This window comes from Hylaeus anthracinus, unplaced genomic scaffold (genome assembly GCF_026225885.1).
Source record: "Hylaeus anthracinus isolate JK02 unplaced genomic scaffold, UHH_iyHylAnth1.0_haploid 4, whole genome shotgun sequence".
Classification (NCBI taxonomy): Eukaryota; Metazoa; Arthropoda; class Insecta; order Hymenoptera; family Colletidae; genus Hylaeus; species Hylaeus anthracinus.
Genome location: NW_026535289.1, coordinates 10,013,213 through 10,036,202, shown reverse-complemented (window position 1 = coordinate 10,036,202; position 22,990 = coordinate 10,013,213). Strand labels below are relative to the sequence as shown.

At 43.5% G+C, this 22,990-nt stretch overlaps 1 protein-coding gene across 3 annotated transcripts in view; it reads right to left on the bottom strand.

The window, feature by feature from the left end:
* Nucleotides 1–22,990, bottom strand: part of LOC128894757 (uncharacterized) — a 356,479-nt gene that overhangs the window by 89,867 nt on the left and 243,622 nt on the right. For all 3 annotated transcript variants that reach the window (XM_054156731.1, XM_054156732.1, XM_054156730.1), the window contains exons 8-12: nucleotides 20,880–20,973; nucleotides 20,685–20,774; nucleotides 20,255–20,344; nucleotides 16,640–16,857; nucleotides 14,874–15,012 (exon numbers count right to left, since the gene is read on the bottom strand). In XM_054156731.1, the coding sequence (XP_054012706.1) occupies nucleotides 14,874–15,012; nucleotides 16,640–16,857; nucleotides 20,255–20,344; nucleotides 20,685–20,774; nucleotides 20,880–20,973 (631 nt within the window). The remainder of the gene's footprint in view (nucleotides 1–14,873; nucleotides 15,013–16,639; nucleotides 16,858–20,254; nucleotides 20,345–20,684; nucleotides 20,775–20,879; nucleotides 20,974–22,990) is intronic.

The window sequence follows — 22,990 nt, the reverse complement described above, 5'->3', positions numbered from 1 at the left end:
GTTTTCCGCTGTCAGAAGCTGCAGGCCTTGACTGTGGCCGGCTCTGATCCCCCTGGCCTGAATAAATATTGATTCCCTCGATCGATGCAGCAGCCTTTGATGCGGTCTGCGGTCGTATTGTTCCCTGTCGCTTTCTCGTTTAGATTTCGACCGATTTTAGCGCCCGTCCGAGTTTCACTTTTCAGCCTGTCGCGATGGGACCTCGATTTGATGTTCTTTATGATGAACTGTTGCAGTACAAGAAACTCAAGATAAATGTCCTTAGAAGACACAAGGTTAGAGTTGAATTGGGGGTCTTCGAGTATCAGAGAATCGAGAAAGGAAGAGGGGGCTAGTTTTTCCAGGTACCGTGGACCTTAGGAGGTATAGTTATCCTTCCTGACATACTCTTGGATGTCTCACGTGCGGAACATACGTTACATGTCGCGAGGAAAGGAAGGGTACGTGGTTTGATGTTGTTCATGCATAGGTTAGAAGATATGTTGAGGATAGTAGGAAATGAATAGAGGGTTAGTTTTTCATAGAAGGGTGAAAGGCTTCTCAAGTGGATCATTTAGAGCCTCTGCTTTTAATAGGGTGTTCAGTGGTTTCAGACCTAAGAGATTATAGGTACTATTCAGTAACAGGAAGTCCTACATGCTTCGTTCACAGTGGACCAAGGGTGTATCCTTTGAGATTATCGTTCAAAGCTGCACTATTCAACCACTCAACTACTCAGCTACTGAACTACACGATTACTCAACTCTTAAACCACTTAATCACGCTACTACTCAATAATTCGAAAACTCTAGACCTCACCTACCAGACTACTCAACTTGTTCATTCCTCAACTGCTTGATTCCTCAACTACTCAGTATTCGAATCCTTGTACACTTCAAACCGCAGTAAAAATCGGAGGAGCTTCAGTTCTGTTACCCACTTGCGACCTCCGCTTTCGCGCGTACATCTTTGGTAAACGACAAAAGGTGGCCAGATAAATAGCGAGCTGCCGCGCGAACGAACAGGCGCGCGCTTCGGGATGAAAAAGATGAAGCGCCTCGGAGATGGCCGCAAGATAGATCTCGTAGGTAAAAGGGGGCGAAACGCCGGAGCGAACGCGCGCGATCCATGGATCACGTTCGCTACCAATGCCTGAGCGTAACCTCGAGCCGTGGCTTATATCGCACGTGTACACGCCGTGTAAATATTTGTATGATGCACGGCCTGAACTACTCGTATCTTAACAGAATCTTTGCCACGCCGTGTACACATATAATCTCCGTCTGATATCGCGGCGAGCAAAACGCTCGAGCCGTCGCCGGAATGAGATCGTTTCCCAACGTGTCCCGAAGGATGAAGTATCGGGTTGAGACCAGCCTCGCCCAGCTGCCATGAGAACTCAGGCTCACCATCGACCCTCGGACTGGGTCGAGACGCACCAAATTCGCTCGATCGTTCGCCGCTACTCGGATCTTTGGAACTTGACTGAGGGAACCTCGAACGAGGCTACTTTGCCTAGAGTCGATGTTATGGAAATCGGACGATAGAGTCAGAAGTTATGGAAACTCGATTGCTAAAGTGTTCAGCGCTATCTGAGAGTTTGAAATGTGAAGAAGGAGGGTGTCTTGAAGTTGGAGATCTGATCCCCCGAAGTATCGAGTGTTCTATCCTTGTAGTAATGAATTTCGTTGATTAGAAAGATAGAACTTGCATTTCTCCAGATTCCCTTAGGTTTCAACCTGCCTAATCGACCAGCAATCTAACCTAGAACTAAAGGACGAAGTATAACGAAATAATAAAATATTTATTTTATTAATTAAAAGTTTTGATTTTATTACTAAATGTCACGAATAAGCTGAGATCTTTTCACTACTTTTTCTTTTCCTATTCTCCAGCGACAAAATACATTGTACATATTATCAGTACATTTATTTTTGTGATGAAATAAAAGGTTGAGTTATAGTAAATATTCCAGCATCTCCAAGTAGGTTTTGCAAAACAACTCACCCTAATCACATCCCAATAGTCCGTCACCTCCCATGCCGCCGATAACCATTCCGTCCCCAATCATCTCTACCTCTACCCTCGATTAAAGCATCTTCCCTTGCTTCGTGACCAAAAACTCCTCCCCCAAAGGATCCCACAAAGCAATTCTCCTGATCGCCACTCTCGATTTCCCCGCGGTGCGATTCACCCCTTCGCTCTACGCAACCGCAAAGGACACTTCTCGTTTAACCGCGAACTTCGTCGTTACCCCCGAGCCCTCCCACGTTAATACCATTAACCTACCGTTTCGTTCTAATTGCGCCGGCTGGTGGACACTCGATATCCTCGCCATCGGTGTCCCGCAAGGCGCAGGATTCGAGTTGGTTCCACGACCTCTCCGGCTCGAAGACGGGGAATAATACCGGTAAGTTCTGGCGAGGCTAATGGCGCACGCTGGTTCTGTTACCCGATAGCCGGCAGTCACGCAATTCCACCGTTTCCAAGCGGTACCGCGCTCTACGGGCACGTAGGAACCGTTCGGCACGAGGGTTCGCGTCGATCGCCCTCCTCGAGGGAGACTTCCGACGCCACCTAACTTTTTTAATTAAGACTGCATCTCTCCCGGTACGCGTTACTATTCGAGTAAATTTCCATGTTTTTCTGCTTCCTTTTTATTGGCGAAACTGATCGCGCGATTCGTTTTGAGAGTCGTGGGTGGGACACCTGCTGACTCTTGGAGTACTTGAAGAGGACTCTCTGTACGCTTTGTCGATTGTAATTACGAACGGCATTATGTAGGCGAAAGAGGTGCTTTTGGAAAGTATTCTCGATGAAAATGTAAATGTGGTTTATTGTGGAGGGTGTGTTGTAACACGAAGATACATTTTCATGAGGTGTTCGAAGGGAATATAGGGAAGTTGGTTTTCTTACAAGGTTATAACAATTACTGTCAAAATACCTAGTATAAGACTGAGAAAAGAATCTTACGAAGAGTGAGTATCCTTCCTCAGGTGTTACCATAATCTCAACGATAACCTAACCCATACCACCAGTCTCTCCATATCTAGATCACTAATCGCGTCTCAGGAAAAAATCCATTTAACAATATATCCATAATAAAGTACAGCACATCAGCCAATAACTGACACTGCTCGAACTCAAGACTCTTCCATCCAAGCTTTAAGCATCCAAACAAAAGCCCAAACGGCTCAATTAACCCGGCACCGGTCTGTTCAAAATAAACTGCCCTCGTTAATCGAATTAATTTGCCCACTAATTTCCACGAAACGTCCCAGTCACGATCGGGCGTCCTATCTACTCGCGGACATCTCGACGATCATCCCGCGCGAGAAACGCTCTCGAACCGTTCCCGTGGCGTTTAATTAAAGGTTGAAAAACAACAGGCGCGATAATTGGTCAGTGGTAAGGTGAAACTCAGCGAATGGTTCTTCCACGAACCGCTGGAAGACACTTCGGACAGGCTCCGTCGCGACGAGTGGATCGTGAGAGGTATAGACCTACGTCAGGGGGAATAGAATCCTCGGAATGGAGACTCAATGACCCGTGGACATCCTGTCCTTTGTAGGGTCTTTCGTGGAAACGATAAACAGCCGGGGGATGGGGAGGCAGAGAGCGACAACCGGCTCGTCGCCACGGCAGGAAACGCTCGCTGGGATTCTACCTATAAGGCGTTATGACGCGCCGCGGAGGCCCACGGTCCCGCTTATTAGCATACGCTTCCCTACGACAATGGTATCAGCTCGAGGGTCCTGCCTAGGTGCATCCTCCGTTCCATTCTACGCACCGGTCCTGGATGCCGGTGAACGCGATCTGCTCTTTTGTTTGCTAATAAATCACAATGTTGCCGGCGCGCTGCTTCTACCACGGCGCATCGAAGACGGCGTACTTGCTGAACGAGAGTTGCATAAGCATTTGGTAAATACACCTCGGGGAGACGCGGTCATTTCGAGCAGACTGTGTAATTACAGGAACCAGCAATTTACCGAGTAGAGGTGAACATCAATTTGCGTTAGGTAGACGAGGAAGTGCTGGCGGATGGGAGCCTCGAGTGAATTCTACTGGAGACATTGTGGTTTGTTTAAATTGGGCTTGTCGTCTGGAGGAGGTTTGGTGTCCTAAGTGTTAGGTTGTTACGTGAAAAGTGTTTCTGCTAAAAATTTGATACTGTAGTGATTATATTTCGAAGATATTGGAAGCAGTTGACTGAAGCATTCGCTGTTGAAAATTACTAGGAAAGTGGGAAATATCTAAGCTAATAATAGAGAATATCTAAAAATAAAGTGTTGAATGTACTTTTAAAATAAACGTGCTTTTGCTCAAAAGCTCCTGAAAATTAAATTCCATGTGCTCTAGACAGCAACAGCCATTCGGAAACACAGATTAGAATGAGGTAACCAGTACCAGATTCAAGTAGTCAAATTCGGAACGATCTAGGTCCTACTTTCTACCCTGAAGTCCACAAGTTACACCTTCCCACGGATTGCCTCCAGGAGTTCAAACTTCCCCAAGCAGTGAGGTACTATATCAAGTCTGATCAAAGCTCCAAAGCTCGTCAAAGTTCCAATGCAGGTAGTTCGAGCTCCATTCCCGCCTTTCCGCCACCTTTGGCATCCTTCCACCGCGTGCACCTTCTCCAAGACATCCCATACCACCAGCAGCACCCATCTTACCCGTGCTCCCAGTATTCGCGGAGGGCCCCGGGAGCCAAGGAGCTGCTCTATCAGCGAGTAAAATCTCGCAGCAGGAAAAGCGTCGCTCGAAATGTTCGTTATGCAACGCGGAGCGGTCGGCGTCGCGGCGTCGGGGCAGGAGCATTGCGAAAACAGCGATAGAGGCGTTCAACAATGAGGGAGCTCGGCTGCGGGCGCACAATGGCTAGATAAGGGGCGGGATAGGGGGCACGGAGCGAGAGGTGGGTGCCCCAGCAGCTTATAAAAGCCATACCACTAGACCGTCTTTGCCCCAGCTGATATGCACGCGTGCGTCTGTGAATGCACAACAGATGAATGCGACTCGGTTCTACTCCCGCGCGGGAAAAGTGTTCGCCTTCATTGGCTATGCCTGGCGCATCTCTTTATCTGATGGAAAGAAGCCGCCTCCTGAGACTTTTGCCCTCGTCCGAGATCGAGTCCGTTCGTGAGTCACCGTCCGTGTTGAGCGACGCGAACCTTAAATTCTTCCACCATTTCTAAACACGCTTTCTTCGACAACGGGGGCCCCCCGATAAATGACATCCCGTAGAGCATCGAGGAGAGCCCGCCATGGCTCGTGACTCTCGTTTATCCGGGCCCGGGGCCGCTCGCTGGGACCCTGCAGACCGACCAACCGATTAGGAATTTATAAATTAACCCCGTGGCACCGACTTTCGAATCGGGGGATTATTCTGGGAATCGCCACCTGGAGGAAAACTGAGGTGAGTATCGAGGTGTCGGATGCACGCTGCTCCAGTAAATGCAACCAATCGTGCATTTTAGACACTTCGAAGACACTGTAAATGCTCTGCCTAGATCTAGAATGCGATGTGATACTCATGCTGAATAAGGAATCAAGTAGATAAGCCTCCCACCAGTCATCACAATGAGAGAACTCTTCCCCAGGTCTCCCTGCTGATGCTTATTGACAGGATGATACATATTGCGAGTCGGATTGAGTCCTGAAATAGCTAAATGGATTCAACCACTACTTAATGAACGACGCAAAACGAATCCTACTTTCAGGGACTTTAATACGTTGACTGCGGCGTTCGAATTCATGGTTGCTACCACGCGGCGGAAGGAACGGAAAAAACGGCGGGTAGCAACAATAGAGGTTGAGAAGTAAGACGGCGGAAAACACACTTTTTCTTTTCCAAGACTGAAACGGCCGAGAAGGTAAACAGATGGACTAATGATGAGCCCATATAGCAAGTTTCAAGTCGAAACATCGAAAATTCAAGGGTGGGGAGCGTTCTAAAAGGAAGAAAGGATGAAACCGCCGCTGTGGCGAGAATTACAGAACGTACACCGCGCGTCCTCCGCAGTCAACGTGTTAAAACAGCGGAATAATTCGTGATTAAAATACCTGTTCTTGATCGACGACGGAAGCAGTGCAGATTCTCAAAGATTTCACTTTCTAATCTAGAAACTTCCCAATGTAAACGCATCTATCGTACCATGGAAGATTACTGAACCATGGAGCGACACTCATTACGCTGTCGTTCATCACGGAACATTACCAGGACAAGGTTTCTTGCTCAACGTCCGATCCTTTATCGATCATTCGTCAAGTGCTTAGACACCTTCAATTAATTTCAATCGATCGTATCCGCGGGGCCCGAGGTGCATAAATCTCCTGCAAATAAAACGGATACAAGGCTCTTCGCGTGGATCCCTTTGATGTTGCCAGTTGATCTTTGGCTAGGTTCTTTGGTTCTGATCGGCGCCGCGTCATCCAATCATCAATCTTCCGCGGTTGGGAAGGAACAAGAGTTCGCGTTCTTTATTGTCCGTTCAGATTCCGAGGATGTGCATTTCATAAATGGGTTTCGGGGATGGACGTTCTTTAAATCTTTCTGTCTATTTTCTATTCTTCCTTAAATCCTCGTCTATCGATTTCTTCATTCTAACACAAGCCTTATTCATTTATCTATTTCATCATTCCGATAGGTTCCATTGATCCCACGCTTGAGAAAGCATTCTTCAAGTACCTCGATTTTTGAATCCACAAGCAGGTCCAGAACGAAAATCTTCGCTCTTCCCTCGAAGACCAAGTGATAAAAGGTCCAGCAGAATTTGGTAGACAAAAAGTATTGACTCTGGAGGTCTACTTGAGAAGACATCTATTAAATAATTCCATAGATCCCGAAGTACTATGTCTTCAGTTCTCCGTAAGCTGATTAAATGGACCTCTGACTTCGCATCCTTACTAGAGCAATAACTCAACACGATTCGATACCATTTTCTATGCTCAGGAATAAGATTCTCCAATTCCTCCTCTAAGTAAACAAAAAACGATGCTCCGAAGCCAAAGATATCAACACCGTCGAAAAAACAGTTTCCCAAAGAGGAGTCGAAACGAAATCAACTAAGTGGATGCGAATCGAAGCATCCATCATCGTGGATACGGACGTCCAAGCGTGAAATAGGCCGTTGTAGCTAACGACCCCTATAATAGTCCGCGAAATCGACACGTTTCCTATCATTACGCGATGAACTCGCGCCTGGACGCTGCTCAGCACGCGCTCATCAACTCCTGAGGGCTTATTACCTTCGTACGTAACTGTGGACAATGCCTGCCTCGCTTTTGTTATTATCGCGTTCCATCGTAAGTGATTTTTGCAAAGTTGCTTGCCGTATCTTCTAGGCGATCGTTATTCGAATGAACTGTCCGAGTATCAAAAATATTCTGCATTTTTCACCCGAGCGATTAAAACTCGGAATGCTATAAACATAAATATAATAGAATGGTATGATGAATTGATGATTCTTTGGAAGTAGTGTAATCGAATTTATAGTTATAGTAGCTTAGTTTTGGAAAGGATGTTAAATAGGGCATGTGGATCGTTTGATATTATTAATTTTAAGTACTACATTCATCCATGAAGTAAGGCTTCCATGTTACAGGACATCCTGTATCCTGTTATTAACTTAACCTGGAATAAGAGGTCAAGAGAAATTATCTATGTACATGGCATTCACATAGAAGTTTTATATCGGATAGATCATAAGTTTAGAGGCATGACTTTGATAGTTGCAAATTCGTGGTACTATCATTTTATAGATCATTAATCTAATCTAGACTAAGAAGTCAAAGAAAGTTATCTATGCTTGCCACAGATTAATGGATGTATCCTTCCATTAAACAGACCCAGAAAATACCACAAGTTTAACAAATTGCCCTTGAAAGATCATCTGCGACACGGTCCCAAGATCAGTCGCCGTTTCGCAGCACTTTTCAGTGTCACGAAATCGAACGATTCAAGTGAGCCATGCCAGCGGAGCACGAACGAAGCCTGTTGCTATTATGCAAAGCGCTCCGTGACGGGGTGCACCTCGGATCCATATTCAGAAAAACGCTTCAATAATTTCCCTGGCGTTCATGCATTATTTACCATCATTATGCCTAAGCGCCCATCGCACCGTGAAAGTTCATTTTTCACGCCCGTCGTTCCTGAAACGGCGCGCACTCTCCCTGGATTTATTCCCCTGAAATTGGAAGGCCGTGCGTGACGAGCAGGAGTAGGCGGTTCTGCGGCTCTCGAAAGCCGGTATCGCTTTTCGACAGGCTCGAGCACACGGCCGTGAATGGATCTCGCGAATCTCGAGCAAGCACGTCCTAATGCGACGTAATCGTCGGTACGGGAGACGTCCGATGTCTGCTGGGTAGCCGATTGTTACCGGGAAAGTGGCGGTAAATGTAAAACGTGATCGCGGTTACGACCCATCGCGCGTAATTGGGTGTAAAACTCGGGTATACAGTAGACTGAATGAGGGAATGGTCAGACGTGCATCTCGCGTCCGAAGAGTCTAGTAAGCATTTGTGCAGCACCTGAACAACTTCATTCTCCCTTCAGATTGAAGAACTCGTTAGATATTGTTAGTATCTCGGTGAAATTATATTGTAATGTCTACTGTTGATAATTTCGCAAGTTATAGACAGTTTCACTCATTAGCTGGTCATTTTGAAATTTAATTATTTGATATCAATGAGAAAGGTAGTGTTCTATCTCTATTGCAATGCATGCCATAGATAAACCTCGGTAATGTAGAGTACACAATCGATAATGCAGAGTACACTGTACCAGTAAGACTCGGTAACGTAGAGGACTCAACGAGTAAAGCAGATCGCCCCGTTGTCAATCTAGATCATTTCTTCTATAAATTTCGCAACCAACTACCTATTCACAATAAAATACAGTAACAATTGTATCCTCTATCTCTCATCTACATAAAATCACGAGAAAACTGACTGCGTGAGACTCTTAAGCCCGTTTCGAGTGCGACAAAAAGGCTAACGAACCGCATCCTCCATCGCAAGCCTGTGCAATTACGGAATTAGTCCGTAATACCTGAAACAACATCGGGAGGATCGGTCCAGCGTCCGATTCAGCACACTTTCCCACACACGCCCGTAATTCCGTACGCGGCGCTCGCTCTCGTCGAGAGGGAGGAACCGGTGTTACAGCAATTAATTCGAACCCGATCGGTCCGCCTCTGATCCTTCTTCGTCTTCCCTCATTTTTTTCCTCCTTTTTATTCGCCTTCTTTTCACCTCGCCTCCTCCCCTGGCCGCCGGTCGGTTACACGCGCGCTATTTCCGTGAACCAAATACGGCGGCCGGTCGAAGACGTGCAACGTCGCGAGGGCAGGAGGGTGGAGGACGAAGGTGGTTGTTGCCAGACGATCGAAGTGGAACGCGTAATAACGGAATGCAGCGAGCTGATCCGCTTCGGAGCTGCCCTGAGGTTGTTGCTGCAGGTCCGTGGTACCCGTGTCTGGCTGGTCCCTCGGGGGCACGAGGTGTGGGCGTTCTCCATTTTGGAGGAACGGTGGTTAGGTCTCTTCGTGGTAGGGTGGAGTTTAGGTTAGAGCGAACTTCGCGAAGATAGGAACGTTGAGTATCTGACTCACTACTATAAATTTGGAGAGATTCATTTCTGCTACTTTGATTATCGTTTCTAGAGTGTCGTAGGAACAGTATTTATCGTAGACATGAAGAAATACCAAAGTATGAATAATCTCTACAATTTTAAATAAAAATTTCAAATTGTTCAGCTTTGAGCAAACACAAATACTGTCGACAAAATTGTTAATACCTATGTGGTAACGTTTATTTTACCGATGTATTTATATTTTAATATTAAAAAATATCAAACTATAGCTAATTCATTCCACAATTTTACATACAAATTTCAGATTAATCGCGTGCATCTTTCTTCGCAAATAATTCTTCAAATTTCTTTCTTCCAATTAGCGAAAGACGACACTTCTGTGATCAATATCCAACCATACCGACGATTCAAATTTCATTTTACACAGCTCGAATCGAAATTCCTCCTAGCATTTATTTTCCTCGACGTGAAAGCAGTACATGTCCTGACGGGATAATTAAACAATCGTCGGTACCGACCCACTTCACGCGAGAAATCCGCGTCCTTCCTCGCGCCTGCTCGAACAACGCGCGCCACTGTTCACCACTGGGAAAAAAGAAGAAGAACCGAGCATGCTCTCTGGGATATATATGATGTGCGATCGTTTCGATCAAGATCGAACGTCGTCTTATATGGAGAGACGTTTCGCTGCAAAGGCAACTGCGTTGTCGACGGCCGCATCCATGAGAAGCCCACCCTATTTGTTTATTCGCGGTACTTCGGCCTCGAAGAACAATCCCGTCGTAATTGCGCCGCCGTCTTATCGAGATCCCACGACCACTGATAAAAAACGAGAAAAAGTGATCGATCTGTTCAATAATATTATTTATTTAAGCAACTGGTTGTCATCTTAGGTGATGAGGGTACCAGAAGCAAGCGTTGCATTTGTGACTTAATCAATTTAATTTGAGCAGGTAATTAAGCTTGGCATTTCTAAGATTTTTATGAATAAATTACAAAATTTAATGCTTCGTTAGGCAAGTAATCGTTGAACTCTCATGAATTTTAAAATAAATGTAAGGTGTAGAATTAGACCTCTGCTAGCTTGAGTTACAGAACTTGAACTGAGATAGGTTTGAGTCATAGGACCTGCACTCAATTCACTTTGAATTATAGAACTTCAGCTCAAAGTACTTTAGAGTTGTGGATTTCGAGATGATACTGCTTTGAGTTATAAAACTCGGGCTCAGATTGCTTTGAGTCATGAAACTTAAGCTGAGAGCTATATTATTCCAAAGAGTAACGCTTGCACTGATTACCAAGTGTTTAATTTAATTTTTCTTCATCTGGGCGGACAACGTTTTCGCGCGATCAAAATATCAGACACCACCGTTATCAGGTGATCGAAATTAAAATCGTGATGGGAAGTCCGAGGGTCAGGTGAAAGTCAACGACACGTCCGAGCGTATGACTTGATTCAGAGACGTGTCAGCGCGGGAACGAGTGGAGCACATCTCGTATCTAATTATCGAGGAACGCTTTGTGCGTATAAGAAGCCGAACAACCGTTTGCAGGCTTAACGATCCGCCATAAGAAAGGAATCGACCATCGAAAGAGATCGTCGAGAAACGTTGCTATTGGCATTGCCGGCTCGAGCTGGCTACGCTTTAGGAATAAATGAAAAACTTCAATGGCAATTTCTCCCTTTGATATTTCTCTGAGCGATTTAATTGGTTAGTCACACGAATTATATTTATATCTAGATGCATATCACGAATATTTTCACTTACTAAAGCCTGAAAAGGAGTTGTTATTTTTCTATACGGTGTTTTATTGAATGAATAAATTATTATATTTCCATTCGTCTGTCTGTAATATTTTATACAAGTTTAAACATTCATACGTTAGACAACTCAAAGAATGCAGTTCGGTTACTTTGTTCAAGCATCTATGTCTTGTTACTAGGTGTGTTACTACGTCCATGGCTTGCTATTAGGATCAGACGAGCGATATTTCCGCAAAATTTCGGTCATCGTCGTCGTTGACCTCCTTAAAGTCACTAAGCAACTGACCGCCTCGATGAAAGTTATAAGAAAGTGATGGGAAACTTTAGACAGATCAGCTCGCATGGGTGCTGTCATTAGAGGGGCAGAAACTTTCTTAAACTGTTCGATATAAGCTGACACTTGCTCAAATTACGAACGTGTGAATCTTTCGACGAGACTTCGCCGATGGCCTGCGCATCCTCTCGTCCGGCGTGCCTTGCTTTCTTTATGGCAGGAAGAAAAGGCTTTACGAGCGAGTGGTCGCGAATATAAAGCGACAGAATTCAATGATAGGCCACGTTTACGCTAACCCTTTCTGGGTTAATTCCATTATATATGGATTATAATCCAACATGGGTATCGGTGATGTTAGTCCCATAACACGTGCAAATTTTTCTAGTTTTTATATGGGATCGTTAATGTTTGAGAATATCATAAATAGTGATATTTGCATACTGAATTTTATTTTATTTTTAGTTCCAATTCGTACTAGACCTGTAATTTTTAAAGTACTCTGAACTCTCCATGTTTGTCATACAATTTTTCTAATAATGCTATATAAAATTTTACGATAGTCGTACTGTTTTTCTGAATTAAAGTAATAATTAATTAAAGCCAGAAAGGGTTTCCTGTGCTATAAATGTCCTTCTCGCCAGAAGGAATACATATCGTACATGCTGTGACGACATTTTCCTCTTGAAAATTAAAATGAAGTAAATTCATATTCCACCTACCAAATTACCATACATAAATTAATTCTGAATCAAATAAGAAGAAATCGTATGCATTGGTGACAAGTCTAAAATTGGGATAACGAAGGCTGTCAGTCTCGTGGCACGTGACTCAGCTGGATCCAGCTTCCGATGTTGCTGGATCATACGACGTGTTTCGTAGCAGCGACACGATTACATCACGTACCTTCACGTGTTTCCGCCTGAAACGGAGTTGTCACGTGTGTCGCGCGTACGTGCGGATCGTGTCGAGCCCACATGTCCGTCTACGTACACGTGCTATGTACGACAAAGTGATTACACGTTTAATTAGCATGATACAATGAGCCGTCGCGAATAACGCGGATCTGCTCGACCATTAACTACCGCGGGTGGGTTTAAGAAGAAACGAAGCTATTTCAGCCATGACCGTTTGCCGTAATTAATTTCCCTATCCCACGAGCCGTTTACGTAATCCTTTTTTTTTATTTCCGACTATTCCAATCGTCCTTAGATATTGCTGTTCGTCCTGAGAATGTTAATTTAAGCACCTTTAATGGGTCGTTTGGAAATATTACCATTTGCTCAGCTATGCTTGCGAGTTTAATAGTTCTCCAGAAAAAGAGTCCTGTCGTTTCGTAAATTAATGACGTTTACCTTCGCGTAGCTCACTGGAATGGATCATTAATCCTAGACAGACTAGGAAGAAGCATGTCGAGTCCAATCAGAGAATCGTAAGAATATTCAAGGACTCGTAATTTATTTTTAAAGACATATATTCTATCTATATATTTAACGTTCTATATATGTATCTGTTGGTTTTTAGAAACGTTTCAATTTTTGCTCGCCCATTTAATAAAATCTTCTGAAGCAACATGCAGGCAAATACTGTTAAATAATTATTTTAAAATGCCTGGTAAATTAAATCTTACAAGAACTGGACAGGAGAAAGAAAAAACAATAATGATTTAAATCCTCAGCTGAAAAAACTCGTAATCTTGACTCCCCAGTGCTTCGTCGATTCACAGCCCTCGGAAGCGTCCATCTTCTCATCTTAAAGGACCGTCCACCGTTTGCCTGTCAATTTATTGCGAATTTACGGCGACGTTCACGCGAGCATTAAGGTTTTTTTCACTGTTAAACCTGTTCTCGTCCCAGTCTTAACCATTCTGTCTGTCAGGAGGGCTCCTTAGCGCGGAAGTGTGAAACCCGATCCTTCTTCCGCGATCCTCCGCAAGGATCGAACGATTCCCACAACACAGCGGTTGATTGGCCCGTTTATCGAAGCCAGGAAACGTTCTGTTACCGATTAGAGGCCAATGCATCGTTCCTAAAGTAATTGTACACATTTACCTCGTCGTCAATTAGCAAATTTACATTGCCCCGCCATTTTGGGGAACGCCGGAGAGGCGGTCGCCCTCAAAGGGGATAGACAAAGGGCGCCTTATTCGCGTTCGACGAAACTTTCACTTCGAAAATCGCACGGTTGGCCGATTCCCGATCATCGAAGCAGTGTCTCGCTTGTTCGCTCCAACGAGGGAAGATCGATCGAGACGCGTCTCGTTTGTTCCCCCTCCGAGGATCACGGATCACGGATTCAGGCTTTTCCACGGGCAGAGCGCTTCGGAGGTAGCGGTAACCTCGTTTCTGGCATCCTCGACGACCTCGAGAGCCGATGTTCGGCCTCCTTTGCGGGGAGTCATCGAACATGTCGTCGCACGCTACGGTCCCCTGCTTCCTTCCCATCCCGAGCGAAACGGGCGGCTCGGATACCGAAGCGAATACACGCGCTAATGCTCCGCCAACCGTATTAGGCGTATGGAAATCACGAGCGCGATTAGCCGTGCCCTTCGTCCAGCATCCTCCTGTTATCGTCGTCGTTCCCATAATGGCCCTTGCGGGGGAGACTTGGCGAATGCTCGCACACGCGCGGTTACAGACATTCGATATGCTCGAATCTTGAATAATAGCGATCGCAGATGTAACGATTTTGTAGTGAATAAGAGGTACTACTAGAGAGAGTGATGGTGTGATTATAGATATAATGAATTCAAAGCAGGAAAAAAAAATCTGATGGAAGAGATTTAATTATTTCGCTTGGCTGCTGATACAGGTGGATGTGAGGTGGAAGATTACCTCCGGATGCTGAGATGCTCTTTGGAATCTGTGAGATAAAGTTAGATGAAACTTTGTAGAGGTGTAACATTTTGAGCAGAGTAGATGTTTTTAACAGGCGTGGGTCTAAACAGACCTAGGACTCTAAACTGCGACATTCAACACTCTCACTAAGTAGCTGAATTGGTATTACTATTAAATTGCAAGTAGCGCGGTTGTTCTCAGCAGGCGTGGGCCCAGAAAGACCCAGCCTCAAGAGTACTAGGCACAACACTCAAACCTAACAAGCTGAACTTGTAGGCTCGTTACACATTCCCGTAATTCCCAAAGATAATTTCGCAATATTTATGCCTTGTAGAATACGTCTATCATCATGTCTGAATTCTGTAAAGTCTACCCTCGCGAAATCGGTTCGCAGAACAATCATGGCAATTTTCTCCTGGGACTTACCTCACGCGCCTGGTCCTCGATGCTCCGAAGAACCGCGAGATTGCGAATGGTCGCCCGCCGGGACTCGAACGACGATTCCAGTCTGGTGGCAGCGTTCCCGACCTCCTCCACCAATCTCCGTGCCCGTTTCACCGACAATCTGGAAAGATAAAAAGGAACCGTGATCGCGAGGCGCACCGTTAGGAATTCTTGTTGCCCCTTATCGCTAACGAAACATCGAACCCTAACTCGCGAGAGTCCCCATAGCATAAGGCACGAGTGGGCGCTGACTAACACGCCGCGGACGTTATCTTCGCATTAAACTGTCCTTAGCTTAGCCGTGCAACGGCGAGAACGTACTCGTGGAATACTGTATGCACGTATAACCGCCGGAAAGTTACACGTTGCGCGCACACACGTGAACGTTACAGGGTGACCGTTGGGAAGTTCGTTGGAGTCGAACCGTTATCTCTACCCACCGTTCCGGGGGTGGTTTTCCCACGTAGGACACCTGGGAGCCGTCTATTTGGATCTAACTGGTGGAAAACGGTTCACGGGAAATAAGGTTAAGTTTTGGAGAATTTGTTTCGTTTATGGTTTATTTTCGTTATGATCGATGTGTATTTTTATTTTTGGTCCTTTGTTATTTATATTGGAATTTTTATGTATAACTTCTATGTTTTCAAAAAATGTATCTGGTTCTAAGGAAGATGAGGAAAGTCTAAATAAAATAAAATTAATTAAATTATACCTCTGATTGAATTGTGAAGCAAATTGAAGTTCATTTGAAATGTTACTTACAGTTATTAAGAGAAGGTAGATCATCAGAAAATTGATTGAGGGTAGCTTTTATTGACGTATGAAGTACTTTATGACATTAGAAATAAATAACTTTATTAATAATCATACCTTGAATAATACTAGCAAGCTCCCATTTCATAATCATAGACAGTGGACTTAAATTGACATCGAAAATAGTTGTCAATTCTCGAGAAAGGACCAAACAATATGAGAAACTGTTTGACGTGAAAAAGAACAACCGTTCATATCTGTTTATTTCAGAAATTTCGCAATGGTCACCCTGTATATTAGCCTTCGCGTAAACTTTGTTGCGAGGTGTCTAGAAAATTAACGATTAGCCACAGGGGGTTGTTTCCGAATGAAATTTTTTCGTAACAACAATCCCGTGGAAGAAATTAATAGACGAATTCGCTATTTTATCGACGAATTAAATGGAGAATAAGAGAGAAAGAGATATTCAACGAAGGTGTCGTGATAATTAAAACAGAACCGTGGAGCATAAAGTCGCGCGAAGGATACGGCAACGACCATAACTTCGAATACCGCATCTATTGGGTGCTCGTGAAATTCCTGGGAGCCTGGACTCTAACCCAGCGTTTCCCAAACTGAAAATAATTCATTGCAGATATTAAATAAATAAATTGTATGTATTTGTAGCATCATTGTATATCGTTACAAGTTTCTGCACTAATCATAAAATTTTCATGGCTCGATATTTCCTCAATTATTGCATGCATTTTGCTATTAAAAATAAGTATCATTTTTAACGTAAATAAAAGTCCAAAATACACGTTGAAGGCTAACAGGAGGCATACGTGACCTCGTAAAATGTCTAAGACTAAAAACAGATTCATAGAATATGAATTAGATTACTGTAATGTACGTTTATAAATTAATAAACTATATTTTTAAAAAAGTACGAATTTTTTGGTAACGAGACGAAAAGTGTATCGCGTTTGAAAGAGTTTGGGAAACGCTGTTCTAACCTAACGTGCTCGAGGTGTACGAGCGGCGAAGCGCGTTCCTCCAGCGTGGCGATCGCTTCCTCAGCATCTCTGGACGTTCGTCTCATTGTGGGGTCCGTGAGGAGCCGACCGAGAGGCGTCAACGTTCCGGACAGGCTGCTGCATTCCTTCAGCTCAGACATCTCCAGAGCCAGTCTCCGTCCAGCTGCCTGCCATTCCGTCATGAGACTGTCGTACTCCTGCAAAAAACAAACAGTAAAGGAATATACATCGATGCCACGCCATTTTTTAATATTTTTCCATATAGATTTTACCGAATACACCTCGAAGTGTGTATTTTTATTTTTATTTTGTATGTTACATTTTTTTTTTCTTTTTGTTTTTATTACAAATTCTCTAAGATTGGTATTCGAAGAGAGGAGAGTTAGGGTTGCTTAGGATCCTACCAGAAAATCCATCCTTCGTTCTACAGAAATTCGCTATAAGGACCAAGAAAATTTTACATCTCAATGTATAGATATTAATAGAAGGAAAGACCTGGCAGAGACTTCTGAACTGCAATGTACAGCGTTGACACACGTACGCAGAATGCGGTATAGACACACCTATCTACCAGTCAATTGGATTTGCTTATATTATGATACATTCTTAATCGATTAGAAATGCCAATCGCATGGAAACAATTTATCGGAGAAAATAGCGGTACTCTTACCGTGATTAATTGATATTGAATAACTTTACCAATTTTTGTGTACCCGTGTCATACTAACTACTCACCGAAGAGGTCACAGAAATCGAAAACTTTAATTTAAACAAAAATCAAACGACTGCTCCGAACAGATTATATCCTGTTTTCAGATTTTATCCTTCTAAAAGCAAATATATTTTCCCCTACATCAGCCATGCCAATCATGAGCCAGCAATGAGTGAAAGATTCTCGCCAAAACAATATATCATCGTCGTTTATCCGGTCCGATACACCAAGGACTCGCAATTGGAACAAATGCGAAGAAAACGAGCAGCGATGAAGGCTTCTTTCGAAAAATTTCAATCATAGATAAGAGAAACCAATGCGCAAACATGCGAGAGTTCGCAGCGTAGATTGGATATATCTTGACGTCTCAATTTCGCGGAATCATCGGTCGGATTGATGGATCTTCCGATCAATCATCGCCTGCAGCCTGGCTGTTCGCTGACTTCTTCGATATCGCTGTCGTAAAGTGGCTCGACAGTCGCGATAGCTCAAACTCGAGGCGATGAGCAGCGAACGTTCATAATTCTAGGCTTCGATCCGAGTTCTGGTTAGGTGGTCGGTAAGTGGCTCTAAAGAAGTCCGGTAGACTCGGTGATGCATCGTCGAGAGCAATTAGAAAAATCAATTAAACCTTCCGGGGATGAAAAGCTAATCGTTGGGGCCATTCGTCATCCTACGGGAGCACTCTAACTCGATTTTTTCTTTTACAAGGACTTCAGACTTGTTCGAGCCACTTGTGTTGCGATTCGAGAGGAAACATTTAACTTCGGGTTGGTATTATTTATAATTTAATTGATTATTTCATAGAATGAAATTGAAGGTTGAAATTGAATCGAGGTCTTCCTTTACTCAAGAATTGTTGTAGTTGAGAGATATTATAAATTAATTGGAGTAGTGGTACAGATCTAATCTATCGTGGTAACATAGTAACTGTATAGTAATCGTTATGTTAAAAATGATACATCGCTAAAGTAATAAATTGCTAAATATTTAATCTCAACCTCTTATAATAACGCTCCTCGCCAAATAAAATATTCTCCTTCAGCAATTTCGGCAAAACTACATTCTCAATGCAAAACGCTCGTAATCTACCGTGTTCTCTTACCAATTACTTAAAAATAGTACCTGACGCGATCATTCCGAACTGAAAATAGCCTAATGACGGTCATTATCGGTTCATTCAACGGGTCCGCGATAAACGAAGACGAGGTGACTCGGCAACAGTTACTCGCGACCTTGCCGATAGCCGATCGGAAAGCGTTACAAGGAGAAAATTGTGCTTGTTCGCAGTTGGAAAATGTTTATAAATAACGGTTGGGCAGCGATGCTCGCCGAGATAGGCATTAACTCGGTGCGTCGAGGGTTCCATCGGCGAGCATGAGATTCTTCGGCAGAAAGTAAGGACTCCCGCGGACGCCACTTGACTACCTCTTTACCGAAGTATCTCGGGAACGACGATTTACTATGCGTGTTCAAATAGCGCGCATTTATCTCTCCGCGTATCGTACGGGACTGGCTTCGACAATTTCGAACTTTCACGGGCTGGCAAATTGTTTGGCCGAGTAGTCGTTACGGGAACCAGGCCCTATCGCGGAGGGGGGCCATTTGGGGGCCATTTCGGCCCATTTATCCCGAGGCTCGCAATTACGGGGGCCTCGAATTTACACGGACATGATAATTAAGAAACTTCTATGCTACAATGATTGGATACATGGAAATCATTACTTGAGTGTATTGAGAGAAAATATTGATAATTGTTGGAGGAATACGTAATTAATTTTAAACGCGAGAACAATAAGAAACCTGATAATGGTTTCATTAATCATGTTCCTCACCATATTTTTAAGCGTTTCAATGCAAATAATTTTTATTACACTCCAATGGTGAGATGAATGGAAATCATTACTTGTAAATATTAATAAAAATAATGTAGGTAAATATAGAAGAAATACACAATCAGTAATCAATACTAAATAATGAAACCAAAATATATAAAGTAATAAAGTAAAGGAGTACAAAAATAAGGATCCTGATAATGGTCTCATCAAACTTATTAGTATATCCACTGCTCATATTATTATATCACTAAAAAAATAATCCACTTGTCTCCTCTACATAATCTCGAAAATATCAAACTTCTATCTCTCGAAAAATAAAAAAACGATGATCAAGGAAGCCGACACCCACGCCAAACGTCACGTCGACCGATCGCCTGGGAAAAAATCAGTATCGTAACGAATCATCATCGCGACGTTGTCGAAGGAGAACGGCGAGGGTTTATTTTTCTTAACGGGACCCATTAAAACGCCATTACGTGGTTTGAGAACCACGAATAAATCGGTAACATCGGTCAGTGCCACCGTTGGCGGATAAATTCCCCGACAATAATTGCACCGCGATTCCGAGAGGCGGGCCAACACAATTATTTCGCCTTGGCCGAGGCCCAGCGTTCATTTTTCATCGAACCTGCCGAATCACCGTCGTGACATTCGGTCAACCGATGAGATTCCAGGCTCGTCTCTTTCGCGCTACGGCTCCTTGCGACTCGGAGGTGCGATTCTTTTCGGAAGCAATTTGTCGCGACTTTCGATTCGAACGGATCGCCTCGAGACGGCTGGCTTTGTCGCCGGTGACACTTGCCGCAGGTGGAATTGCTCTGACAGGGATCTCGAAAGGAGCGAAGATATTCAGGAAGAAACCAGCAGGTTTAGGCATGTCACAGAGTGATGTGAGTGATAAGATTTATTAAATGATTAACATTTGTTGAATTGTAGATACGCATGGTATAGATAAATGAAGTGGATATTTTGTTTTGAAAATGCGATATCTTTTAATATTAAAACCTTAGTAAGAGACAACAAGTTATATAAAACTTCAATTACCTTATAGAATGCGATCCACTGCGTCTGATCGTGGGTTTCTTCCCGCCTGGGAATGTGTTTGCTCAAAGCTGCGTCGTCCACAATGGTGGTCTGAAAACAGAATCCGAAACGAAGCCAGTATTTGACCATCCAAGTGCTCTTGTAAAAATAAACATTCCAACTATTTAGTATTAACACTTTTTCGATAAGTTATAAACTGAAAAACTTATAAAGCTATTGAAACATCTTCGGCATCTTTATTTTACAACGACAATGTACCTACACAAATGATTGAAACGTTGAAATGTTGCTTCCATTAATTATTTCTTTCATTTGAAATGAATTGTGTCCACGAACTCTACACAGTAAAACACCCCGAACCAAGCAAACAATGATCTGAATAATGAGCCGAAGTAGACGAGGAGGAGTGGTTTAATTGTTAATCGCTTACCTTGACGCAACTCAAAGGTAACTGGGAATCGGTCGAGCCATCGACGACCGAACTCTGTAGGAGCAGAACTCGAGTAACGTTGATTCGGTCCTGCAACGACAAACATCGCCTTTGTACTTAGCACACAATCGACACTTTTGGACTGCTCTTATGTAAATATGCTTTGAAATTGTTCGACGAGAGTGATTGTTTTACCTGCAGAAGGGCTAGGACCTTGTCCAGGAACTCCACGCGCTCGGGGTAGGCCCCTCGGGCCAGAAGGGTGAATCCATTCCTCGCGCTCTCAGGGCTGAAATGTGAACGGAAACCAGTCGTGAGTTTCACTACTCAAATGGTATAATTTTCGAAATTATCGTAGGCATTAAAAATGCTACGAACGAATCTAAAATGTTTAAGTATTCGAGTTATCATTACGTTATTATGATTCGAATAGTTTTATTTGAAAGTAACTATATCAAAGTTATAATTTGTATATTATTATTTAAATATTACTTTTTAAATACTATTATTGGAATAAGGAAGTACTCGAGTAGTATTCTGACAACTCGTACAATTCGAACGCAGAAGGATTCAAGTAGTATTTGAATATTGAAGTGCGCCAACAGTATTCCAACGGAAACGTATTGAAATAGTACATCGTGGTATTTAAATACACGATACTCGAACAGTCTGCTGTTCAAATACCCTTCGAACTGCGCTGACCAACCACTTAAATAATCGAAGTATTCGAATACAGAAAGGTCCCCGACGCAGAATAATTCGAGTAGTCCACCTCAATCGTTGTTCGACAACGGGAAATTATTTATGACAAGCGGTGAAACGTTTCTCGCGCGACCGCGGGATAAATTATCGAGACATTCCGTGCATACACGTGAGTCACCGTGATACGGTAGTCCGACGCTTGACAAGATCTCCCACGTGAAGCCGTGTGTCGCCGCGATTTCTCCTCCGAGTCATGCCCAGAGTGAAACGAGTCGTCTGTTGTGTCGACACGTTCGCGAGTCGATTATGCGCGCTCGTGGATGCGCTGCCATTAAGGGCGCTGAATCGTTTCGCTTTGACCTTCGGGACGGATAATTGAATTACGTTCTCCAACGGATTCGCGAGTATCTTTCCAGCTTCCCTTTCCCAGTCGCAGATACTTTTCACGATACTTCCACTTTTCATCGTCGCAACCCCTATCACGTACCCTCTTTAAAACCAGAGGGATTGTCACGGGTAAACAGAAATGTTTGCATCAAAATATTTTAATTTTAAAAAGAAATCAAAATAATTATACATAAAATAAATACTCATTATTATGTATTATTGAGTATTAATTATACTCAAAATAAAAAGTAATCGTTAAAATATGAACGGTAAGGATAAAGGTACCTCAGATTACTTCCCAAATCCAAAAACTAGCGTCGTGGGAACGGTAATGTGCACCGTTCAGAAAAGAAAGTGGTATATTCACGGCAATGAAAATCTTATCGTCTCCTGGAACGTTCGCGGGGTTCCAACCCTGGCGAATCCCAGTTCTCAATTCCGCGATCACGAGACGTAGGAAGACCGTTTCACTCTAGACAGGAGGATCGTAAAAGAGTATTGAATGCAGGAAAACCGTATCATGATCCGTATTCGGTTATGACACGTGGGTGGTTTCGCGTAAGTATGCGGCGTTTCTCACGCGGCTCCAGTGGCACCCTTCTCTCTCGTCCCCTCGATCCCTTTCATACATACAGCAATCATGCTTCTACTTCACCAGTGGCGTATCCACTGGTCACAATACCGCTCTTTGTGAAGCGTGCTCCTTTAATCCGTTTCGTGCCCCCGTGTAACCACTTCATACGACTCGCGTCTTTTTCGTTTTGCCCCAGACGTCAAACGAACATCTCTCAGTTCGTGCGTGTTTCTGATGCATTCGATATGTTTGGTCTCTTCGGAGTAGGCAATTGAAAGAATGGAGTGGGTACTTTATTTCCCATTATAGTCTGTCCATGTGAAATCTTATAGGTAGACTAATTATCGTGTTGAATATTAAGTACACCTGGTTTTATAGGGGACACGTGCTCGACTTTTATGGGATGTGTAAATATTATTTATTAATTTATGGGATTATGTGATTATACGATGTGCGAATCTTGGATATTCATGTTAGGACTTCCTCTGGAGGTGCTTCATACTGAGAATACGTAAGGAAGTGTTGAGTCACAGAAAAGAAAAAAAAAAGAAGAATAAAAACAATTCATATTTTTAGATCTGGAATAAAATGAACCTCATGAATCTGGCCAATGGGAAACTGAATATTTATTTTAATTTCAGAA